Source organism: Aspergillus stella-maris (genome assembly GCF_047715825.1).
Source record: "Aspergillus stella-maris strain CBS 113639 unplaced genomic scaffold BDV14scaffold_5, whole genome shotgun sequence".
Lineage (NCBI taxonomy): Eukaryota > Fungi > Ascomycota > Eurotiomycetes > Eurotiales > Aspergillaceae > Aspergillus > Aspergillus stella-maris.
In genome coordinates this window covers 88,521-104,893 of record NW_027396799.1, presented here as the reverse complement: position 1 = coordinate 104,893, position 16,373 = coordinate 88,521, and the positions used below count along the sequence as shown (strand labels likewise).

The window sequence follows — 16,373 nt, the reverse complement described above, 5'->3', positions numbered from 1 at the left end:
AGAAGAGAGAAACACCTAAAAAGTGAGTCACTATCCATATCAATCATTCAATAAACGCATACCGAGGCACAGCCACAGCACCCTATCACTCATATAAGAACGCATTATGCCGGTCATCGATCCATTATCGCGATTGACGTAGGAGGACCCTGTCATCGACTAGAAAGCGGAGACAGTATAGCGGCAGAATAGTTTGGCGGTGAACCAATTTTTCTACTGCGGCCAAAAATTTCGGAGGAGCGATTAGAGCTTCTTCAGCGCCGACTCACCTCACCGCCGCAAACATGCCTCCGTCGCAGCTCAAGCAGTTGAAGGCCTCCCTTCGCGACAATGGAGTGCTCGGTCCTCAGAAGTCGAAGAAGCAGAAGCGCCAGAATGCGAAGACCGGTGCAAATTCGCATGGTCGGGCCCAGCGCGAGTCCGCTTTAGAGGCTATTCGCGAACGGTTCAATCCGTTTGAGATCAGACAGGTTTCGCGGAAGAAGTTTGACGTTACCACGCGCGATGGAGCGGATAAGCCAGGCCAAGGGAACTACCGCCCTGGAGTTACAAAGTCGCTCGGTGAAGAGAGAGTAGGTTGAATCTTTCGCGGCGGGATAGTACTAGGCTAGCAGAATGCAGCTGACACTTTCTAGCGACGCGAAACACTCTTGCAGGAAATGAGCCAAAAGAACAAAGTCGGTGGAATTATGGATCGCCGTTTCGGTGAGAGCGACCCAACCATGACGCCCGAAGAGCGAGCCGCCGAACGATTCGCCAGAGCAAGCCAGAAGAAGCTACGGAAGGATTCGATGTTCAACCTGGAAGAAGACGATGATGACGAGGAGTTTCAGCTTACGCACAAGGGTGAATCGTTGTCGTTTGGAGAGGGGATGGATGATTTCAACGAGGACGTGGATGCAGACGACATGTCGGATTCTGAAATGCCTCGGAAACGAAAGAGGTTCCTTGACGACGGCGAAGCCGATGATATGGGCTCACAAGGCGAGGAGGAGGAGATTCCGGAACGCAAGAAGTCGAAGCACGAAGTTATGCAGGAAGTCATTGCTAAGTCCAAGTTCCACAAGGCGCAACGGCAACAAGCAAAGGAGGACGACGACGATCTACGTGAGGAATTGGACAAGGGTCTGCCGGATCTCTTCGATATGCTCAGAGGAGTGAAGCCACCGCCGAAACAGGAGCCACCAAAGGACGACCTTGCCGGGATGAACCCCGATCGCGCAGCTATCTTACAGGGACAATCTCAAGGGGACATGGAAAAGGAGTACGACCAGCGGTTGAAGCAACTGACATTCGACAAGCGTTCAGCACCTACGGATCGTACGAAGACGGCGGAAGAGAAGGCGGAGGAGGAAGCGCAGCGATTGAAGAAGCTTGAGGAAGAACGACTCCGGCGGATGCGCGGTGAATCCGTCAGCGAAGATGAGGCGATGGGCGAGGAAGAAGAGGATGAGGAGGAGGATTCTGGATCCGATGAGGAATCTCTTCCCGATGATGCAAAGGATTTCGGGCTGCAACAACCCACAAACTACTCGACTTCTCGTCCAGCCGGTGTTGATGACGAAGATGACTTTATCCTTGATGATCTTGTAGAAACGAGATCGGATGTCAGCGTGATCACTGACGACGAGGAAGATGAGGAGGAGCCTGGCGAGGAGACCGAGGAATCTGAACAAGAAGACGAGGGCATCAACGGGCTCACAATGCCAGGGGACAAGGCCACTGATGCAGAGGCGTTTCAACCCGATGACAAGCTTGCGTACACATACCCTTGCCCAAGCACGCATGAGGACTTCCTCGAGACCGTCAAGGATGCCTCCTACGAAGATCTGCCAACAGTCATCCAGCGAATTCGAGCTCTCCACCACCCCCGTCTTCACAGCGAGAACAAGGCCAAACTCGGTCGTTTCGCCGCAATTCTCGTCAAGCACGCCTCATACATGGCCGAACAGCCGGAACACCCACCGTTCGCCATCGTCGAGAACGTCCTCCGTCACATTCACTCTCTGGCCAAGAGCCACCCTGAAAGCGTCTCTCTAGCATTCCGGGCTCAACTGCGCGAAATCGCTGAGGATCGACCTCTCGCCCTTCGACCTGGCGACCTCGTCATTCTCACTGGCATCGCCGCTATCTTCCCTACCTCAGACCACTTCCACGCGATCTCCACGCCGGCGCATCTTTGTCTTGCTCGGTATCTTGGACAGGGACCCGTCAACGCCCTTTCCGATCTTTGCACAGGTGCTTACGCCGCCAGTCTAGCAGTGCAGTACCAGACAACATCAAAGCGGTACATGCCCGAGTTCCTCAACTACGTTCTCAACGCACTTTGGATCCTGAGCCCGGAGGAGCCTTCTTCCAAGATCGGATTGTTCCCCCTCCGCACACCTACGGAAGGATCTCTCCGCCTCAGGCCATCAAAGCCTCTCAACGCCTGCAAGATCCAGTTCTGGGACGTGATTGGCGAGCAGAAGGATTCAGAGGACCTCAAACTATCGCTCATCACAACACTCACTTCCCTCCTCGGAGCATCCTCAAACCTCTGGTCGGCTAAGACAGCCGCAACCGAGATCTTCGAGCAGGCCCAGGCTGTCCTCACCCACACGCACAGCAGCCTCAAAACCCTCAACAAGAAAGAGGGCACAATCCCGTCATCAACTCTCACAACACTCACATCCACACTCTCAACCCTCAAATCGGCCCTTACTCAAGCACATCTCGCCCGCCGCCCATTGCTACTGCACAACCACAAGCCACTCGCCGTCAAGCAGGCGATACCGAAGTTCGAAGAGACCTTCAACCCAGACAAGCACTACGATCCTAACCGTGAGCGGGCCGAATCGAACCGTCTCAAGGCAGAGTACAAGCGGGAGAAGAAGGGTGCGATGCGTGAGCTGCGCAAGGACGCGAACTTTGTTGCTAGGGAGAAGCTACGTGAGAAGAAGGAGAAGGACGCGGAGTATGAGAAGAAGTATCGGAGGTTGGTTGCTGAGGTGCAGAATGAGGAGGGACGGGAGGCGAACGCTTATGAGAGAGAGAAGAGGGCTAGACAGGGAAAGAGGTAGATTTGACTGTCTAGTCTTCTGTCTATACCAGTGCATGTGCATAGCCATGTTTTGTTCTTCGGTGTCTGATTGCCGTATGTATATAGATTATGAGCATTGGGATGGTATTAAAAAAAGTTTACTATTACCATTATTTTGAGCTTGCAGTACTCAACCTTGAAGCCAAGATATCACTGTGTCAGCTCCACCCCTATCGAGATGAGGTAGTCGCACCGCTCTTTCTGATCCCACGGTACATTCTCCATTCTCGTCTCCCCCGTGCGAATGAACAACCGTTGGTTCTGCTCCCCGCCACGTCTTCCACTACCCCAAGTCTCCCACTTTGGACTTCGCGGATAACGAGACGTATTTGGGTCGAAATTTTTGATGAAACTCGTCCAGTATCCCTGCATCACCGGTATGATAGCTGCATTAGACGTATAGTAGGAGTCCGGTGGCGGATTCCCAATGTCATCCGACCACCACATATTCTCTGGTCCCCAGATGGCGTTGAGCTCGACGACGTGCCAGACCCCTTTGCCCGAGGCTTCGTCTGCCGGATCCTGAACGGAATAATGATAGTTCCAGCTGGGGACGCCGGCATTAGCCAATGCACTGGACATGGCCATCCCAGGACAATTGTAACGGAGCTCGCCGTAGGCATTGCTCACTGGGCGCCAGTAGCGAGTTGCGTTGGGGAAAAGCGGCGCGGAGTCGATGTTCTGGAGGTAGTATTGGCTTATGCGAGCAAATTGCTCCCGAGTGAGGGCGGGAAATTGGGCTTGCATGAATGAATATGTTGCTTCCATGGAGGTTAGATTTGCAGGAACGAATGATGTACCTTCGTTTGTGACGTCGCCGAAAATGACAGGCACCTCGATGAATCGTCCTTCTTCAAACATGCGATATGTGTAGTCGGGAATCAAATCATCGTCGACCACAGGTCCGTACAGATACAGAGGTGCTTCCGAAGTACCGGGTAGCGGCACAGCAATGTTTGCGCGCTGGAGGGTTGAAATATCGAGACTGCGCAGGCAAGATAGCGTGTGCGCTGCACCGTTGCACCCAGTGCGCAGTGTCAGGCCATCGTAGGAAAACTGCGATTCGTCTACAGTGTATATAGAGGCGAAGCTCTGAGATTCCGCGGCAGCAGCGTGAAAAAGCCCGTCGTCTCGGCCACCGTATGCGGAAAGAAGTAGGGTTATTGAAGCTGCGCCTGCACTATCACCGCCTATCACCACATGGTCTGGATCACCTCCGAACTGAAAAATGAGCCTCGTCCTTTATCATGCATTAGAGAACTCACTTCTTCGATGTGCTCCTGAACCCATTCGAGAACCCTAATTTGATCTTTGAGACCGTTGTTCACGCTGCCGTCTTCCAGGACCTCCGCGCCAGCAAGAAAACCGTAAGGGCCGACACGATAATTGAACGTAACAACAACGATGCCCATATCCGAGGCTTGGATCAAGCCGGCTCCATTGTAGTAGGGATTCCCATTACTGTTGAAACCACCGCCTTGAATGAAGACGTAGACGGGTAAGAGGTTCAAAGACTTCCCTCTGAACCCCGCAGGAGCGTAAACGTCAAGCAAAAGACAGTCTTCGGACATGCCCGCTGGAATCGGATATTCATCAGTCGAGATACAGAGCGGGCCATGCTTATCATCTTGTCAGTACGGAAAGCGCAGAGTACAAACAACATACCTGAGATGCGTCCTGAACTTCACCCACCACTTCAGGATTTTGTGGTGCAGAAAATCGCAACGATCCAAGAGGAGGTGCAGCGTAGCGTATCCCTAGCCATTGCGCGATGCCATTTGATAGTGTCTGGCCCCGATACTGCGCATACCCAAGGTCTACAACAACCTCTCTAGCAGTCGCTAGAGGGGAAAGTCCAGCCAGCAGTACAGGAAGCCAAATCATTATACAGGCTTTGGAATTCAGGCGACGGCAACGCAGAGCTAACTCATAGGGTCGGAAGCCAGGTATTTAAAGTAACCCCGGCTGGGGTAAACCGTAAAATGGCAAGACTTGCGGGGTACCGGGCTTGGACGCAGCCTTTATCCCATTATGCATTCCTTAATTCCTAGCCAGTAGCCATTATTGGAGAGCCCCTGCTTCTTCCACGGGTTGGCATGTTGATCAACAAGGGATTGGACCTGTCACTGGCTGGATTTCCAAGGTAGCAGCCGAATATTCCGATGCCATGACTAGCGTATTTGAGCTTGGCTTCCCAAAGGGAAAATGAGTGGAGAGGCATCGATGGCGATGATTGATCGACCCTGGCGCTATCGCAGCCACTGGTGTGATCGTCGATACTTGGACAATGAACACGGGGAGCTTAGAGGGCAGGGGTCTATTCCTTCGAGGCTCAGAGTCTCACACCGCATTGTTTGACAAACTGTCAGTTGCTGCAGGGGACGTGAACCCTCGAGGATGATGGAGGAGAGTACTGCTTGCTGCATTCTGCAGTTTGACAGTTTCCTGCATTTGCTGAGTTGTAACCCCGCATTTTGGGAGCACTGCAGCTTGACAGTCTGTGAATCACACAAGTGACGAAGAGGGGACTTGGAGAGGCTGTACAGTAGAAAGACGAAGGAAGATTGGCTGGTGGTGGTGCTCCATCAAGAACGCTTAGCCGGACAAGGAAAAACCCATTTCTCCTCATCGCGCCTTCCCCGCAAACTCGGAGTCTTTCTTTTGTCCGCTTGTCGTCATTTTCTCGATTCCACCCAGCATCTCCCGGAGGTTACCCCGGCCTTGCACTATCCTTAAAAGAATAACATACTGGCGATCACTCTAATCTATCGTTCTCATCCACGGCTGAACATCATCGCCCGACTTCTGATCCATAACTCCTCGAAGCCAGTCCACCACGACCCCGCACGACAATGGCTGCAGAAGATGACGAAGATGACTACATGAACATGGTCATCGAGGAGCCACAACAGAAAGAGACTTTTACACAGAAGAAGCGCCGACTACAGCGAGAGGTATGTTACTCCAGCCGTCGCATTTGCTCAGTCATTGAGGCTGCAAGTACTAATCTATCTTTCTTACAGGCCGAAGCCCGCGCGAGGGTCCCCTCAAAAGCAGAACGCGCCGCACAAGAGGCCGCGAAACGCGACGCAGCTCTCGCGACGAGCACCCTTAATTCCTCGAACAAAGGTTTCCAGATGATGGCAAAATTAGGGTTCAAGCCCGGTCAGTCACTGGGAAAGCCAGCCGAGGCTCCTTCGACCGGCGATGGAGATGACAAATTGCGATCGCGTGCGGAACCTTTAAACTTGATCATGAAGGAAGATCGTGGCGGAATCGGACTGGATAGCGAGCGGAAGCGCAAGATTCGGGAAGAGGCCGAAGAGGCGGCTAAGAAGGTTAAGGTTGAGGAAGGTGACTATCGTGACCGCGTGCGGCTGGAGCGCGAGACGAAACGAACAGAGGCTCAAATTCATGCTGCGCAGAAGGTTGCGGAGCGTTTGGATGCGGATGAGAACGGCGAGGCAAGTTTATTCTCCGGGGGCGCGGACGATAAGGATGAAAGTAAGGACAAGGATGAGAGAGGAGAAAGCGAGCCCAGCGAAGAGAAGACTAAACCAAAAGTCAACGTAAAGCCGACGGCCAAAATCAACGTGCTGTATCGCGGACTCGTGCGCGAGCGAGAAGAGAAGGAACGCGCCATACAGACCAGACATATGCTACAGCAGTCATTACCAACGTCTTTCTTCTCAAACCCACGACTCCCGGGGTATAACGACACAACTCTAGATCTGGATGATCATGAAGCTCTCGGCGGCGGACGCGATTTGTCGGCAGTCCTCGAACAAGAGGTTGAGGAAGAAGACCCTGAGCTGGATGAGTTCAACGCCCTGGAACCGGCAGAGCGGCTGCGTCGTTTGGTACTGTATCTCCGGGAGAAACACCTCTACTGCTTTTGGTGTAAGTATCGCTACGAGACAGCAGAGGACATGGAAGGATGTCCTGGTCTAACTGAGGAAGATCACGATTGACCTATCCTTGCTGTACATTATAGACTAATCTAGGGGGTTCTGATTTACTTTGCAATGGCGCGGCGTTTGGAAATATAGACAATCTTATAGAATTTATATCCACATCGAATCAGATATCATAAGAGACGAATCATCAACCGAACGGGGGTATTATGATCATGCACAGACAGATGACAAGGAAACATAACGAAGGAAGCCATAACCAGGGCAAAGATAGACACTATATGGCCTGGGATAGATATAAGAAGCGCGCCACAAGGCGCGCATGCATGCATGCATGCAAATGTTGAAAATGCCGAACTGAAATAACCTCAGCCCATGAGAGGAACCGCATCACATCACATCAAACTCTCAACTTCAAACCTTCTTACAGCGCAACCGGCTGGGCCGCGGCCTCACCCCCCGAAACCCCATTCAAAGGAACCTCAATTGTCTCCATAAGCTGCGCCAACGACCTCCTCGGCATCTTCTTCAACTCCTCAAAACACCTCGAACAAACCCTCAAACAACAAAACACGCAGCGGTGCCGGATCTCCCGGTCGAATTTCTGACACGCCATGCAGGGCAGCGCATACCAGACGTTTCCGGCCTTGTGCATAGCCCGGTGATCCTGGTAGCAGGAGTAATGGAGCTTGTTGAGCGGGACAGCGACGGGTTCGACTTCCGGTGGTGTGAACGGTCTGTCGTCTTCTTCGCTGGAGGGGGCTTCGTTGGGGGTTCCGCCTGCCGTGGAGAGTTCGGGCGCGGCTTCGGTCTCGGGGGAGGGGATGATGTCTTCTAGGGAGTCGTTTGTATTGTTTGATAGGCGTTGTTCGGGTTCGCTGTCGCTTAAGGGTGGGGTTCGTTGTTGGACGATTGCGGGGGTAGGGTTTACTGGCGGGACGGGGACAGGCGCGTACACTGAGGTTGGTGCTTGCGCTACTACCGGTTCAGGCGCAGGCGCTGCTGCTGCTGGAGCTGGAGCTGGAGCTTGTGCTGGGGTAGGTGCTGGTACCGCCGCAGACCTAGGACTGGGACGCCGAGGCGGCGGGGCCTGGAATTGAGGCGGAAGGGGTATAGGTTTGTTTGGAGGAGGGGCTTGACGAGGCAGAGAAGCGATATCAGCACCGACCGCTTGGCTTGGGCTGGAGCTCTGAGCATGCGAGGGGGTAGGTCGACCGTTATATGCCTGCGGCGGCGACGGATACGGGTTGGCACCCGCAATTGAGTGCTGCGAGGGGGAAGAGAATGGTTGAGGCGGCAATGCCTTGTCTGCTGGGCTGACTGGGCTGAAAGAAGATACCCCAGGAATAGAATCTGTCGCAAGAGACATTTGCGAGGGAGAAGGCAGCTGGATTGTTGGTTGCGGTTCCGCTGCGTTCTTGTTCTTAGATCTGAATGAGGATAGTGAAGGCACTCTCAGGCCGCGAGGGCGGTCCTGGACGGCCATGTCCTTTTTCTTGGAGAGCGGAATTTTGGCGGTGCGATTGCGATTGCGATTGAGATAGGGAATGCGACGGCGGCTGCGAGGGTGCAGTCACCGATTTGTAGATGTGCGAGAGTGGACAGATAGCGACGATGTAGAAAGTAGATAGAAAGCAGCCACTCGAGATACAGTAAGCCAGCCACCGCAGATCTGGAGAGCGCTGACAACAGCAACACAAATCGCAGATTAAGAGTCAGAGCAAACGAAGGGTGAAGCACGAGCAGAAAACATGCCACGAGATTAAAATGGGGAGAGCAGGAACGAGCAGGATTTCGCAGAGGCTGAACCACGGATCCACCGCGAGGTCTATGATTTTATATCAGATCACTGGCCGACCATTCACCACACTTCAAGACATCATGCCAGTGGGCCTCTACCGGCTTTTCGTAGCTCAAGTCGAAGCGAGGAAGGCTGCCCGAGGGCCCCGAGGGAATCAGGATGCCTGTCATCTCGCTAGTCGGAGATCTTTCGGGCCCTGCTGCCTGGTTTTGCTTCTTCTGCTTCTCCGGCTGTCTCAGGGTGTTAGCGGTTTGCGCACTCGCTGTCGTGCTCAGATTGGCTGCAAGGAAAGGTAGCTGAGGTTTGCCATGATGCCATCAGAATTGAGAACCCCCAATCCGAGTGAGCCGGCGAGGGCAAGGGTGGATGATTGGCAGGCGGATATCGAGTCGTTTGTGCAGGAATTAATCTGGTTGACCCTTGGCGATGTTTAGTGGTGTTAGTGAGGTTAGTGACAGTGACTATGAGCGATAGGCCCTTTTTTGGCCTTGAGAGTCTCCACTCCACTGTCTGTCTGTCTGCAATTCAGGGAACAACTTCTACACTCAGCAACAATCAACAATGCTGCTGCACCCTGCATGCCGATCAGCTCAGCAACAATGGCCGACGTGGGACACGTACAACGGTCGCTCATGTGTCTGGCGCTTGGATATCGCGATCACGACTGCATTATCATATCTGGTCAACAAGTCCCTAACCAAGAAATCACAAAATCAAGATTTGGAGCAGTGGAGCTCCGGTCCTTGAAACCAAACGCGACTCTCCTGAAACCCACGCCTCATCTCCCCTCCTTGATCTGAGAAATGAAAGCAACGATGCTAATCTTACTCTCTTCCCAGTCCGGGATTCCTCCGACTTGTCTCGTCCAATCGAGCCACCGCTGTCTTTGTCACTGTGACATACATGTCAGATAGAGACATGTCACATTTTCTCTATCCTTGCACAATTATCTAGATAACGGTTTATACTGTGCATAGTGAATACGTAAATTGCATTCCTCTATTATTCCAAAATCCCCCAACGCTTCCGTCACCGCTATAGACCGTGCCTTCATAGTAATAATATATGCAATCTGGCTGTCCAACCCGATGTTCGCAGTACACGCAAAAACATGAAACATAAGAAATCGAACTCTATATCAATGTATGTATATAATGAAAGAGACCTCCCACCATGTTATGCCAATGAATAAACAAACGTCCGCAAAATGAGCGCAGTAATAAAACAGAATGAAAGTCGCTTTTCCGTCAAGGAATCAATGAATGTCATAAGGAATAGCTTGCCTTGTCGGTAACATGCTGCCAACTCGAATCAAGCCAGGTTCAACTCCAAATGAAAGAGACAAAAAATGTCATGATGTGGTTTCTGGGCTCCTGATTTCCACCGACCGTGCTTCAACTTCCTTGGGAACTAAGCGCTCTTGAGTCCCCTCGGGTTTGGCATCTTTCTCCACGGTTGAGGGCTCGGCAGCTGGGGCGGAAGCTTTTGTACCCGGTGTATGCGATGATGATCCTTCTGGTGTTGGACTAGATGTGGTGTGCTCAACATGCTCGGCCGTTTCGTCTGCTTTTTCCTCGTCCCCAATGACAGCAGTTAGGCTGCGGAAGTTGAACAATGGCTCCGTCGAAGAACTGGTCCCTTCGCCTGTCTGGGCTGGAGCCCCCGGTTCCTCGGACATAGACTCGACCAGGGACGAGAATGACGAGGAAGCGCTGGATACATGCCGTAAGTGTGATGGTTTGCTGGGCTCTCTGGGCACTGGCGGAGTAAGCGAAGATAATGATTGAGGCTGCTCCTCAATCGTCTCGATTGGATCGATTGACTCATTCGAGTCGGCGTTACTTGGTGATGGCGATTCTCGCTCCACTGCCTTTCCTTTACCGGGCGGTGTGTTCTCTTCGCCGGCAATGGAAGAAGAACTGCTGGCAGCCTTGCCCAATCTAGCATCTGATGATGAGTCAAAGGCCGAGCTACTTGCGTTGTTGCTGTACAGGCCTGCTTTGCGAGCTGCCTTCTCTGCTTTCTTTGCCTCTTTTTCTCGCTTCTTCGCTTCCTTTCTCACTTCTTTCTCTTCTCTTTTGCGTCGCTCTTCCTCGCTTACCAGGCTCAAGCGGATAGCTTCCATCATCATCATCTCCTCGAGATCATCCATGCGAGTCCTTCGAGAGCTGTTGCGTGGAGGAGCAAGGTTTCCCTCCTCGGCCGAGTCAGGGCCCTCTTCAGTCTGTCTCCGCACCTGCCGTCCATCTGTCAAGAATGCAAGTGCTTGCAATGCTGGCGATCCGCTTCGATTAGTTGTGCCTGGAGAGTCCTGTCCAGCGTTGCGACGCGCATGGCTTCGTCGGCCCAAAAATCCTCGAGACTCACTCCCAGATCCATTTGAATTCATCATGTAGGCTGCGGTATGTAGAGCGGTTGCCGCCGCGGATCTTCGCGCTGCATGGGCCCGAGCGTTTGCTAGTTTCTGAGCCCAATCAGGTCGCACCTTATCTGTAGTGATAACAGTCGGGTCTGTTGCAGAAAGCGATGTCGCGCGCCTGCGACCACCAGTAGGAGCGGCTGCGGAGGTCAGCGATGATGTTGAAGATACTGGTGTTGCTTGACGGCCATTCGGTTCATACGTTAGCCCTCTACGGAAGGAAGGTGGTGCATAGGTCACCCCAAATTCAGGCTGAACGCAGAATGGGCATGCTGCTGGTTCGGAGACAAGTTGCATATCCTGGTTCTCCGTTTGTTCCGTCTCGCTAGCCGGGGTTGGATTGTTAGAGTCCGAGTCCGCATGCTCAGGGGGGTGAGGGTCAGGGCGCTTGATTTGGACAAAGCACTCGGAGCAAATTGGTTGGTCGCAGCATCTTGTACGATTTAGATAAGGGGGGTAGTACAAGAAACAAATAGGACATTCTGAGGCGTCCTTATACAAGTATGCCTCAATTGGTTGTCCATTGACGAAGGGGTCGCGAGGTAATTGAAATTCCCGTGGCGCTGATTCGGCCTGCGAGTTATGCCTGGAGGAAGTCAAGGACGCCAACGTCTTCGCGCGAGATCGGAACAAAGGTGAGCTGGAAGTCCCGGATGCAATGGGTGATGTGGGCGAAGGTAGAGATTGAGCAGGTGTAGACGAGTGAGAAGCATCGGAACCATAGGATGCGGCTCGCGACGTTATAGGAACAGTCAAGTGCTGAATAGAATCGCTGGCTCCCTCAGTCTTAGGCGGGTTCTTGTATTCCAATTCGGGAGGGATCTGGTCAGGCGGAGGGATAGGCAACCCACGTGCTACCGCCATGAGTTGGTGTTCAGTCCATGAATCTGAGAAGTCGTTTAAGCCCCGCCAAAATGGCGCAAGTCGTCTTTCAATCTGTTCATAGTTAGACCAGTAATTTAATGAAAGGCACACATATTAGAATACCATCAACTGGCGGACTATGGCCTTATTATAGTCCTCCGTCCCTGTATAGACGCCCTGTGTGACCAAGTAGCCTCCATCGACGTGCTCCTCCCGCATGCTACGTTCTCGCTCCTTGAGTCGGGCGGTACGTTCCTTCTCTAGACGACGAGCCTCTCGCTCCTGTTTACTTTCTCGCCGATGTTCGAGTATAGTCGCCGCATCGCGTTCTGAACTTCCGCCTATTCCGAGAAGAGACAGGTCCGGCCTGCTGCTTCGATGCGATCGAGAACCCTCCGAGTGATGTCGCTCGCCATACGGGGATCTTCCATGGCCGCTGCTTGACCCCCATTGGTGGCTTCGGCGATTTGATTGTGACAGAGACGGTCGGGCCTCTTTCGTCTGCGAATTACCCATCACGAATCACTCGTGTGCGAGGAGGTGTGCGAGGAGGTGAAGGTGAGTTGTGGTGTTGTTCAAGCCGAAGTGCCGGACGGGTGGAATGCGGCAGGCCGCGAAGGCCCGGATAAGAGAGCGGAGACGACACCTGCCCCCGGAGATAGTGGGTGACGATGCGAAGAGGGGGAGCCTCGGTAGAGAGGCACAGCGTATGGCAGTTTACTGAAAGCCAGTCCTTGTCGCAACCTGAAAAGAGAGACAAGCACAAAGATGAAGCAGCGATGTTGAACTCAATGTGGCCATATGAGCGACGAATGCAGGCGGGAAGCGGCGATGAGATCAGAGGTCCTAACTCCCGGTCAACCACGGATGGAGAAGATCTGCCAAAGATCGTAGAAACAAGACCAAAAAGAAGCGGCAGCGACTGGGACTGAGAACCAGGATAAATATGGATCAAAGAGGTAGGGCTGACAGGACGAAAATGTCAAAGAACAAGGCAAGGTGAAATGAACGTCTGGCAGCCGACGGGGAGGAGACAGTATGGGGGCGGAGAGTCAGATCCGATGTGCTTTGGGTTCAATAATAGCCTGTAATAATGGGGTACGCCCAATGTAAGGGTAATGCTTACATAAGGCTCTCGCCGATTGCGGGAATATTCAATGCGACACCTGATGCTTTAAGATGCCCAAGGGATATTCAAGGAGGTGGAAGTCAATCTTCTGAAGATCTTGGGTGAATCTAAATAAGTAGTAGCTATGTTTACCAGCAACCTCCCTACGTACCCTATCCAGAAGGCTTCCAGATTTCGTGCAGACCGTCCTCAATACTGACGGCTTGGCATCAGGCATGGTCGACATGTCACTTGTGGCTGAGACACCCTTTATCCATGTGCTGCGCCACCGCCTTATGCTAGCGTCGGGCCTGGAATTCTGCCGGATAAAACATTTATTTTTTTGAGTTTCGCTGAACGAGGTTGTTGAAGAGATGGCTTTGCGATAGCAAGCTCAGCTAGAACGTTTCTTGCTAATTTTCTTTTTCCATGAGCTCCTCGCCTATCTTATGAATATTCTTGATATTATTTTTGAAACCATTTCCCAGATATACAAGTGACGCTCCAAGCAGGAACAATTGTGGGCCGCGCATTTCTTTTATTTCTGCCTTTGACCACCACACGGATACGACAAATGACTTCTCAATCCCCAGCTACGACCCGCTTGCACATTACTCCTTTCAGTCAAGAGCTCCTTCCTCTAGTTTTGGGCGCCTCGATTCGGCCCCTCGCAACTGGCATATCCTTTCACAAGATCCCAACCTTCCCCGAGAATAACTACGGCTACGTGACATTGCCGACGATGGAAGCAGACAAGGTCAAAAAGAAGCTCAACGGCTCCATTCTCAAGGGCCGAAAATTCAAAGTTGAGTCTGCTCGATCAGAAAAACGGCAGACGAAGGAAGAAGACGGTCAGAAAGTCAAACCGAGCGATAAACACTCCTCGGGCAAGAAGTCCAAGAAGAGAAAGGCAGAAGATAATGTGCTTTATGGGCACGAGTTATCACCGGATCGCGAAGTAAAGCGAGGCTGGACAGAGTCGATGAATGAGAAAGAAGAACGCCGGAAGAAAGAGAAGAGGTCTAAAGACAAGGGGGAGAAGAAATCCAAGTCACAATTGAATTCGAAGTATACCGAGAAGTCGGAATGTCTTTTTCGAACGAGCTTGCCTCCAAATAAATCTTCTTCCACGGATGACAAGTCGAAGAAATCCAAGAAGAGCAAGGACGCTCCGGAGTGCGTTGTGCACGAGTTTTCCCAGACACTCAAACACCCTACATTCCTACGCTCAGACGATGGCGGCAATAATCTAACATCCACCTATGAAGAGGATAAAGGCTGGGTAGACGAAGCCGGTAATCTAAAGGAACCTGCCAGCGAGCGGATCAGAAAGGATAAATACAGGCCAGGGCAAGTTGCAGGCCACAAAGAAAAGCCCAAGCGAGACAAAAGTGCATCAGCTTCTAAAGCTGAAAAGTCAACCAAAGCCAAGGCAAAGGCCGAGCCTGAAGCAGAGTCATCAGAATCTGAGGATTGGACCTCCTCGAGTGGCTCTTCATCTGAGTCTGACTCGACCGATGCAGAAGACAACGAGAGCACATCTGGTTCTGAAGATTTGGAGACGTCGAAAGACAGTCTCGAAGAGGAGAGCCAACCCGAATCGTCGAAAGATATTGAACAGAAGGGAAGAGAATCGACCTCGGCAACCCAACAATCGTCTAAAGAAGCCCCCGCCGAGACGAACCCTCAACAACAGCCGACAGAGGTTCACCCTCTAGAAGCCCTTTTCAAGAGATCCGCCGATCAGAGAAAACCCGAATCGGACGCGCCAGTCCAATTTAGTTTCTTCGGAGGGGGAGATGTTGACTCTGAAGAAGAGGACGACGGCAAAGCACCAATGGCTATTGCACCTCTTACTCCATTCACCAAACGAGATCTGCAAGACCGGGGTTTGCGGAGTGCGGCTCCAACCCCCGATACGTCTCAAGTCCCGAGAACGATAAATTGGAACCCCGAGGATCTTGCTGATGAACATGAAGGCATGGACTCTTCATTCGCGGATAGTCCGGTTCCGAAATCTGCCGCGAACATGAAGGAAGAGTCAGACTTTGCTAAATGGTTTTGGGAAAACCGAGGAGACAACAATCGCGCATGGAAGAAGAGAAGGCGGGATGCCGCCAAAGAACAGAGGCAAAGAGAGAACCGCAGGAAGGGCATGAAGGGAAAGTCATAGTCCTCTCTTCTTGTCTCATCAGTATAGTCAAGCATAAAACAACCAAAAGTCACAACATATAACTCTTTCCTACATAGTCCCGCTCAGTATCACGTGACTTGCAGATAAGTCGCGCTTCCAGCGATTGCGGCAACAGCACCCAGTGCCTGCTCGGAAATAGAGGGCGAACATACTCGTCACTTTCTTATTATATACCTACAGTATCATGACGACTTACAACAGTTTATGGCGCTTGCTGCCTTTAATTATCATTTTACTTTCCATCGCATCCACTGCACTAGCGTCCTGTGAGCTTCCAAAGGCCCCCATTCCATACAGTGTTCATTTGAGCTGTACTGACTGACATTCTCGCTTGCTACAGCACCGGCTTCCTTCTGTAAATGCACTTGCTTTTCAAACAGCACGATCATTCCTCTTGATCCCGACAAGGGAGACTCCTCGTCGCTCCACGGTACCCTCACGTTCCTCAGTCGCGACATCGACTTTAATATTCAAGAAGAGAAACGGGCCGGCAACTATCGCTCATTGAGCTGCAATGACTGCAATAGAAAGTTCTGTTTAGGTTACGACCTTCCTACCTGCAAGGGTGCGAAGGAAGAGGACGTTTTTACGACTTGTTTTCGTACGTTGCGACGACGGCTTTACTCCGCTCTCTTTCCTTCATCCAATGAAACGATGCTAATGTGGCCTCACTTGTACAGAAAGAGACTCGAGAAAGGACGAAGCGATCGTGTTCATTTTCATCATTGCAACGGGTGGCCTTCTCTTGTGGGCCGTCTTCCGACCATGGGTGCAAAAATGGATTGAGGTATGGAACATTTATTTGGACAAACACAGTCTGGACTTGGATCTGACATTTCTAGGCTGCGCGAGAACGGCGGTCTTATATCCCAGTTAACGACAGTCCTCGTCTATGATTTTGTTATGCTGCTCAAAACTTCCTATGTGTATATAATCGCAGGCGATAATATAAACATTGCATGACCCCCTTATGCAAGTATTTTGACTCGGA

General features: G+C 52.0%; 8 protein-coding genes across 8 annotated transcripts; 5 read left to right on the top strand and 3 right to left on the bottom strand.

The window, feature by feature from the left end:
- The first annotated feature begins 233 nt into the window (after window positions 1-233).
- On the top strand, window positions 234-3,169 carry BDV14DRAFT_165402 (snoRNA-binding rRNA-processing protein NOP14). The gene is made up of 2 exons (XM_073767331.1): window positions 234-572; window positions 636-3,169. The coding sequence occupies exons 1-2, from the start codon at window positions 285-287 to the stop codon at window positions 3,060-3,062; spliced, it is 2,715 nt and encodes a 904-aa protein (XP_073632204.1). The 5' UTR covers window positions 234-284; the 3' UTR covers window positions 3,063-3,169.
- Window positions 3,170-5,052, bottom strand: BDV14DRAFT_165401 (putative triacylglycerol lipase). Its single transcript, XM_073767330.1, has 3 exons — window positions 4,748-5,052; window positions 4,348-4,701; window positions 3,170-4,303 (listed from the first exon to the last, which is right to left on the bottom strand). Exons 1-3 carry the CDS (start codon window positions 4,964-4,966, stop codon window positions 3,233-3,235), a joined length of 1,644 nt encoding a protein of 547 aa, XP_073632203.1. The 5' UTR covers window positions 4,967-5,052; the 3' UTR covers window positions 3,170-3,232.
- Window positions 5,053-5,934: 882 nt separating this feature from the next.
- Window positions 5,935-7,053, top strand: BDV14DRAFT_196063 (putative G-patch domain protein; the record flags this gene model as incomplete). The annotated part of the gene is made up of 2 exons (XM_073772356.1): window positions 5,935-6,036; window positions 6,106-7,053. 2 exons carry the CDS (start codon window positions 5,935-5,937, stop codon window positions 7,051-7,053), a joined length of 1,050 nt encoding a protein of 349 aa, XP_073632202.1.
- A 132-nt stretch (window positions 7,054-7,185) lies between these two features.
- On the bottom strand, window positions 7,186-8,623 carry BDV14DRAFT_101224 (uncharacterized protein). The gene has a single exon (XM_073765494.1). The coding sequence runs from the start codon at window positions 8,480-8,482 to the stop codon at window positions 7,421-7,423; it is 1,062 nt and encodes a 353-aa protein (XP_073632201.1). The 5' UTR covers window positions 8,483-8,623; the 3' UTR covers window positions 7,186-7,420.
- BDV14DRAFT_101203 (uncharacterized protein) lies at window positions 8,623-9,176 on the top strand. Its single transcript, XM_073765492.1, has one exon. It carries the CDS (start codon window positions 8,764-8,766, stop codon window positions 9,091-9,093), a length of 330 nt encoding a protein of 109 aa, XP_073632200.1. The 5' UTR covers window positions 8,623-8,763; the 3' UTR covers window positions 9,094-9,176.
- A 645-nt stretch (window positions 9,177-9,821) lies between these two features.
- sip5 (Sip5p) lies at window positions 9,822-13,094 on the bottom strand. Its single transcript, XM_073765493.1, has 2 exons — window positions 12,204-13,094; window positions 9,822-12,152 (listed from the first exon to the last, which is right to left on the bottom strand). The coding sequence occupies exons 1-2, from the start codon at window positions 12,594-12,596 to the stop codon at window positions 10,149-10,151; spliced, it is 2,397 nt and encodes a 798-aa protein (XP_073632199.1). The 5' UTR covers window positions 12,597-13,094; the 3' UTR covers window positions 9,822-10,148.
- Window positions 13,095-13,535: 441 nt separating this feature from the next.
- On the top strand, window positions 13,536-15,509 carry BDV14DRAFT_165397 (uncharacterized protein). Its single transcript, XM_073767329.1, has one exon. The coding sequence runs from the start codon at window positions 13,763-13,765 to the stop codon at window positions 15,359-15,361; it is 1,599 nt and encodes a 532-aa protein (XP_073632198.1). The 5' UTR covers window positions 13,536-13,762; the 3' UTR covers window positions 15,362-15,509.
- Window positions 15,510-15,512: 3 nt separating this feature from the next.
- BDV14DRAFT_165395 (uncharacterized protein) lies at window positions 15,513-16,368 on the top strand. Its single transcript, XM_073767328.1, has 4 exons — window positions 15,513-15,648; window positions 15,723-15,983; window positions 16,063-16,169; window positions 16,225-16,368. Exons 1-4 carry the CDS (start codon window positions 15,567-15,569, stop codon window positions 16,276-16,278), a joined length of 504 nt encoding a protein of 167 aa, XP_073632197.1. The 5' UTR covers window positions 15,513-15,566; the 3' UTR covers window positions 16,279-16,368.
- Window positions 16,369-16,373: the final 5 nt, after the last annotated feature.